Source organism: Carlito syrichta, unplaced genomic scaffold (genome assembly GCF_000164805.1).
Source record: "Carlito syrichta isolate Samal-C Ts95f unplaced genomic scaffold, Tarsius_syrichta-2.0.1 Scaffold305649, whole genome shotgun sequence".
Lineage (NCBI taxonomy): Eukaryota > Metazoa > Chordata > Mammalia > Primates > Tarsiidae > Carlito > Carlito syrichta.
This window is the reverse complement of record NW_007249745.1, coordinates 155,457-162,695: the sequence shown is the minus strand read 5'-3', so window position 1 is coordinate 162,695 and position 7,239 is coordinate 155,457. Positions and strand designations below refer to the sequence as shown.

The 7,239-nt window shown below is 49.8% G+C and overlaps 1 protein-coding gene across 1 annotated transcript in view; it reads right to left on the bottom strand.

Moving 5' to 3' along the window:
- The window catches only part of PHKG2 (phosphorylase kinase catalytic subunit gamma 2), a 12,014-nt gene extending 6,311 nt beyond the window's left edge, over window positions 1-5,703 (bottom strand). Inside the window, exons 1-4 of the mRNA XM_008062031.2 lie at window positions 5,586-5,703; window positions 5,094-5,206; window positions 1,500-1,675; window positions 1,169-1,223 (exon numbers count right to left, since the gene is read on the bottom strand). Coding sequence (XP_008060222.1) covers window positions 1,169-1,223; window positions 1,500-1,675; window positions 5,094-5,188 — 326 coding nt within the window. The 5' untranslated portion in view covers window positions 5,189-5,206; window positions 5,586-5,703. The remainder of the gene's footprint in view (window positions 1-1,168; window positions 1,224-1,499; window positions 1,676-5,093; window positions 5,207-5,585) is intronic.
- Between the last annotated feature and the right edge of the window lie 1,536 nt (window positions 5,704-7,239).

Here is a 7,239-nt window from a genome sequence, read left to right as displayed (position 1 = left end):
GGGGTTCAAGACCAGCCTGGGCAACTTTGTGAGACCTCATCTCTACAACAAATCAAAAAACTAGCTGGGCATGGTGGTGTGCGCCTGTAGTTCCAGTTACTTGGAAGGCTGAGGCGGAAGGATCGCCAGAGCCCAGTAGTTCGAGGCTGCGGTGACTGGGAGTGGCCACTGCACTCCAGTCTGGGCGACAGAGTGAGACTCCAACTCAATCAATCAATCAATCAATCCATCAATCAATAAAAAAAACTTGCTGGGCATGATGGGCCACGCCTGTAATCCCAGCACTTTGGGAGGCAGAGGCAGAAGGATTGCCTGACCCAGGGGTTCCAGACTAGCCTGCATAACATGGTGAGACCTCATCTCTACAATAAATCCAAAAAAATTAGCTGGATGTGGTGGTGTACCACTGTAGTTCTAGCTACTTGGAAGGCTGAAGTGGAAGGATCGCCTAAGCCCAGCAGGTCGAGGCTGTGGCGGCTGTGAATATGCCACTGCACTCCAGCCTGGGTGAGAGAGTAAGACTCTGACTCAAAAAATAAATAAATAAAACTTAAAAAAAAAGAGGCTATAATTATAATTCTACATCAATCCTCAAAACAAAAAACTTATTAGGTATGATTCTGGTGAGTGTCATTATCCCGCAAACTTGCATGATGTTGAAATGGATACTCCCTACTTCCCTTTGCAGTTTATCTTTGCAGTTGGCTTGCATTATATTTTATAACATCTCACATTCGGATTTGGATTGACCAGAAAAAGAACTGATGGGCAGAGATAGACACCAGTGTAGTGAGTTAAGCAATGAGAGAGACTGGTGAGTGAGGATCTGTCTTGTAAGTGGTTAGTTCATTGTTGAACACTCTTAAAATAGCCTTTTTTCCCCTCTGCTCACCTTACAACTGTAGGGGACACTGGAATAGTGACCCCTTGGGTCATGAGAACTCTTTGTAATATAGGTTGTTCTCTATTACTTTTGAAGAACTTGATACACTTATGGCACCAAGGGAGAAGGCCAGAGCCATGGGCTGGAGAGAGTCCCAGCTGGAGCAGAGGAAGGTGTGAGCAGGTGGGTCAGCCCACTGGGCTGTTAAGAATGGGGTTATTAAGGATGGGGTCATACATGGAAATGGGGAGGAAGCTTCTCAGAGCAGGGCAGGGAGATACTCACAGGTCAAACACCAGGAACATGAAGCTAGAAGACTCGTAGGAATCGATGAGAGTGACTGGGGAAAGAGGCAGAAAGGCAGAGAGACAGAGATGGAAAGGAGTGGATACATATTAAAGGGGCTTTGCCACCCTGAGGAAACAGTGGGCTGTTACTGGGAAGGAAGGAGAACCAAAGGAGGCAGGAGGGACCCAGAGGCTGGCCACTCTTTGGTGGATCAGAGCCAGGAGGGAGGGAGGACAGGCATTGGAGGCAATGTTGGGGAAGTGGGCTGGGGGCAGGGCCAGCATGTGGCAGGATTGTTCGCTAACAGGAGCAAGGAATGCAGCCTCACTGATGTGGGGGTGGCCGGCGACCTGGCGAAGGATGTGTGTCTCTCGCCGTGTGGCTTCCCGCACCTCCTCCAGCTGCTCAGGACTCAGCCGCTCAGCTGTCACCTCTATGATCTTCACTGCAAACTCATGGCCAGTAGCTCGATGAACACAACGGCGGACCACAGAACTTACTCCTCTGCCAGATCAGAAAACAGCACAAGTCAGGGCCTTCCAGACTTCATTTCCACACAGACTGGAGCCCCAGCATCCCATGCCCATTGAGCCAGACTCTGAAGGCCCATCTGGACAACAGGGCGCCCACTCTAGGGGGTCACCCTGGCTTCACAGTGGCCTCAGGAACCTAGGTATCCAGAAGGACGCAACATGAAACTCCCAGGGAATGCAGGCAGGATCCGGGTTTGAATCCAGGTTCTGCCACTCCCTCTATGGGTAAGCCTAAGCAAGTCCTTTCTACACTGAGCCCCAGAACCTGACCCTTGCAGAAGTGGTAAGAAACGAAGTTAAGTCTCCCTCCATCTTTCACTCACACTTCCCTGACTACCCCATTCAAATCCAAAAATTCCTCTACAACACCTCAAGTGTAGAAGGTTCCAAATAAACATGAAGCCACTGACTGGAAGCCCAAAGCTGAGAAGTAGACCTTAGTTTAGGCTCCAAATTTGCCACCAGTTAATCTCTAAGTGGCCTAAAGCCTCTGGGCTTTAGCTTCTATACCTCTGATATGTGGCCAGCAATCTCTTAAAAAGAAGTTGAAGAGTATTAATCAAGTATCAATAGGAAAACCCATTTGGCTTTCCTAAGAGAAAGTTCTAGACAGGGATTTCCTTGTTCAGGCTCTATCACCAATTCCATACGACCCAAAAATATCTCAGGCTAAGATTTAAATTCTCTCAGGATCTGGCTTCAAGTCACATTTCTCATTCTGGTTCCCTGGTTGCCCTTCACAGAACCTTACTGCTGTGCTCTTGTGGGCCTCTTTAAACTCACTCACATAACGCCCATTGTTTGGAATTCTGTCACCCACATCTCTGGTTAAATCAAGAGATGTCAACTATTGATCCACAGGCCAAACACAGACTACAGATGGGTTATGTTTTGGCCAGCATAATGTTTTTTCACAAACCTTAATTCATATAGCTTAGGTGGGACAGGAACCCTCCAACTGCCATAATACTCACCACTTCCTGTCTTACTCTTGGCCACTTCACAGTTTTAAGTTCCTGTCCAAAACTAAGGGCATCTGGGTTTGAGGCCCATGTTCTAATAAATGCTAACCTTTAATGAGTCTCTTTGAGAATCTGATGAGACCTGGAGTCCTCTACCACAAACATACAATTTTATGATTTGGGAGGTTCAAAGACCCCCTGTAGCCATCCAGCTAAGAATCCCTGTTTTAAGGCCCAAACTAAATGCTACCTGTACCAATTCTTTGTTTATTCTGCAGGAGGAAGGAACGATTCCTTCCTCTGGTATCCTACAACATTTTACCCATAAGAGAATTTACTCTCAAGTAATTAAGCCTTCGTCCTATGTATCATGACTATCTGTGTAGAAAACCCAGGTCTTCGGGCTCAAAGTCCAAATTATTTCTACTGATATACCCCAGTGCTTTGTTCTCTGCCCACTCCTTAAATGTCAGACTTTCCAAGGTCCCATCCTTGGTCCTGTTTTCAGGTTATATACACTCTGCCCAGTAATCCCCCCTAACATCCACACCTTCGTGCGCAGATGTCTCTCTTAAGTGCCAGGCTGGTGGTTTCTCCTGCCTATGCCAGCTTTGACATGTCTCTCTTTATTTTCTCTCTTCTTTCTCTGATAAGCTTTGCTTTAAAACTTTTTTCTTTCTTTCTTTTTTTTTTTTTTTTTAGGTTGAAGTCTCACTCTGTTGCCCAGGCTGGAGTGCAGTAGCACACTCACGGCCACTGCAGCCTCGACCTGCTAGGCTCAGGCTATCCTTCCATCTCAGCCTTCCACGGAGCTGAAACTAAAGGCACGTGCCACCATGCCTGGCTAATTTTTTTGATTTATTGTAGAGATGAGGCCTTGCCAAGTTGCCCAGGCTGGTCTCGAACCTGTGAGCGCAGGCAATCCTCTCATCTTGGCCTCCCAAAGTGTTGGGATTATAGGCGTGAGCTACCGCACCTGGCCATAGGTTCTATTTTTATTGCTAAATTACAATGGAGAAACTAAGGCACTGAAAACTTAAGTTCCTTGTTCCCAAATCACAGAAATATATATCACATCATGTTACTACCCTGTTTGAAACTGTCCAGTTTCACTGGATTTAAATTCCTTACAGTGGCCTAAGGCCCTATAATCTAATCTCTATTCACCTCTCCAACTTAATTTCTTGTACCTTTTCCCACTCATACTACATTCTAGCCACTATGGTCTTCTATTACTTAAATAGAGCCTTTTCTGCCTTGAGCCTTTGTCCTTACTGTTCCCTCTGCCTGGAATATATGACTTGCATCTTATGATTTGCTCATTTTCAACCTGCAGGTCTCAGCTCAAAACTCATTTCCTCAGAGAAGCTCTTCCAGGCCTCCCTCCCTATCTATGGTGCCCTTCATTAATTACTCTCATTCCATTGTCCCATTTATTTTCTCACTTGTACTTCAGCTGATCTTTATCTTGTTTTCACATTTATTGTCTGTCTCTACCACTAGCATGTAAACTCCAGGAGGAGAGATACCTTACAGGTTTTGTATCTCCAGTGCCTAACACAACGCACACAGCACAAGGTATATGCTTAAGGAAACTTGATGAACAACCAGATCTGCCACTTCCCCTACAGGTAAGGCCTTCCTTCCATTCTCTGCATGCTGAACTCCTACTGGTACTTCAAGACCCAGCCTAAACATCACTCCTGGGAAGCTGTGCTTTGCTGGAATTCCACAGCACTTTATACAAATCTCTACCTATCTAGCCTGATACCTTTTCAATGTTCATGTACCAACCTCAGCCACTTCACCTGGAGCACCTCCAGGGCACAGACATCTTTTTACCTTCTCCCTGTTTAGCTTTGTGTAGTAGGTGCTTCAGCCATGTCTGTTTGATGCATAAATGAATGAATCATAAGTGAAAAAAACGGGGAAGACTAAGAATAAGTCTAGTCATCAAATGTTCTCTACTGATCACTGACCCTTCCCATTTAGGACTATCCAGTCCTCTCCTGAACAAACCTGAACATGAAAAGGAAAAAAAAAATTTTTTTTTTTTGGAGCTGCAGTCTCTGTCGCCCAGGCTGGAGTGCAGTAGCACGCTCCCGGCCACCGCAGCCTCGACCTGCTGGGCGCCGGCGATCCTTCCGCCTCAGCCTTCCAAGTAGCCAGAACTACCGGCGCGCACTACCACGCCCGGCTAAGTTTTGATTTATTGTAGAGACGGGGGTCTCGCCAAGTTGCCCGGGCTGGTCTCGAACCCGCGGGCTCAGGCAATCCACTCGCCTCGGCCTCCCAAAGTGCTGAGATTACAGGCTGAGCCACCGAGCCCAGCCGAAAAAATTTTTTAATAGAACTACCCAGCCCTCAGATGGAACCGTGAGAGAACCCGGCCTCTCTGGACCTCCGTTTCCCGGCCCGCGGCCTCACCTGCCAATGACATCTTTAGGGTCGTACTTCTGGTAAAACTCCTTGGCCGCGGCCCAGTCGGGCAGCTCATCCTCCGGCCCCACGTCCAGCGTCATCCTGAAGGAGGTGGGGGCCTGTGCGGAGGAAACGGAGGGCAGTGAGGCCCACAGGTTCTGAGACGACGCACATCGCGGCTCCCGGAGGCGCAGCCCTTGCGGCTGGGGCGCCAGGGTCCTGGGGAGTGGGACGGGGTAGGGGAAGGACCGGGAGTGGGGAGACCCCGCAGGAGGGTCCAGCGGGCGGGAGGGGCGGGGGAGGGGAAGGGGAAGGGGAAGGTGCCCAGGAGAGGAGGGGAAGGGGCACAGGGGCAGGCGGCTGTTGCCGCGCAGACGCACTTGGGCGGGCGCTGGGAGGGGACGCGGGGTCTCGCGCAGGCTCGCCCACCGGGGCGAGCAGAGGGGCCCGGGTCGCCACGAGGCCGCTCTGCCGCCGGGTTCGCCGTTAGTCCCTCACCTTGCCCCCGGCGACTCCGGCGACCACCTAAGGCCCCGCCTCCATCCGTCCGCCAATGGCCAGCGCCGCCCGAAGCCTGAGGTTCAGAAACCCTTCCGATTGGAAACCGGTGGCCCAATCGGGCCTGGAGCGGGCGTTGGAGCTCGAAGTTACCTAAGGCCGTGACGCTCGGGCGGGGCTTCGGATAAAGCCGAACAGCGCAAGGCACCTACTGGGGGCAGCAGAGGGCGGAGCTTGCTGTCAGGTGGGCTGTAGGCCGGGACTGGGACCCGGAAGTTAGGTTTACCGGAAAGTCCGACCTCTGGCAGCCAGGATGCGAGTCCTAGCTACGTCTCCAGTCCCCGGATTGGGCAGGGCCCGCTCGGACTCCTCCCATCATCCCTAGCTGAATTCAGCTCCTTTTCACGTTGGCAGGCAGGTCCAAAGCGCCTCCCTTGAGGAGCAGACTCCAGCCTTTATTTATTTATTTATTTATTTATTTATTTATTTCTTGAGTTGGATTCTCACGTCGCCCAGACTGGAGTGCAGTGGCCGCTCCCGGCCACCGCAGCCTCGACCTGCTGGGCTCCGGCGATCCTTCCGCCTCAGCCTTCCGAGTAGCTGGAACTACAGGCTCGCGCTACCACGCCCGGCTAATTTTTGATTTATTGTAGCGATGAGATCTCGCCAAGTTGCCCAGGCGAGTCTCGAACCCGCGGGCTCAGCAATTCACTCACCTCAGCCTCCCAAAGGGGCGGGATTACAGGCTGAGCCACCGAGCCTGGCTGACTTCAGCCTTTAAAACACTTGGCCGCTTGGTGCGGACTTAGACGGCCTGAAGCGGCTTCCTCGTCCGATGACCGCTCCAGTTTCTCTTGAATACGTCCAAAGCCCTAGTGTTTACCATCTGTAATTATACATACCCCATACATGTTACCATATTCAGATCATTTCCAATCTTCCACCGTCTCCCAATGGCCTCGAGGGTGTATAAAGTCCAACCTGGTTCTAAACCCACTTGGTTCTCAACCCACCATGTTGTGAGATTCTTCCAGAAGCAACTTTAGAAAGACTAGGATCCCTGTCTTCCACCTGTAATACCAGCTGGAAAGCCAAGGTGTGAGGATTGCTTGAAGCCAGGAGTTCCAGATAAAAGGCTATTCAGTGTCCAGAACTTTGGGAGGCTGAGACTTGAGGACTTCTGGAGGCCAGGAGTTCAAGATAAAAGTTTTCAGTGCATAGCTCAAACCTGGCATTCACTTACTCATTCAACAAATATTTGTGCCGACGTGGTGGCTCACGCCTGTAATCCCAGCACTTTGGGAAGTTTGGAAAGGACTGCCTGAGTTCAAGACCAGCCTGAGTAACATGGTTAGACCTCATCTCTACAATTAAAATAAATTAGTCGGGCATGATGCCACACACTCAGCTGGTCGACGATGTGGTAGAGGTGACATGCCACTGTACTCCAGCATGGGCAACAGAATGGAACACACTCGCTTTTCTCTCTCTCTCTCCACATATTTATCTAGTGAACGTCTAAGACCTAAGCACTAGACTAACTAGATTAACAGCAATGAAAAAAAAAAAAAACCACAAACATACCCTTGTGGAGACTACGTTCTATCAAAAGAGGAACAGAATAAATTAATCTTCCAACAGCTATTTTGGAAAT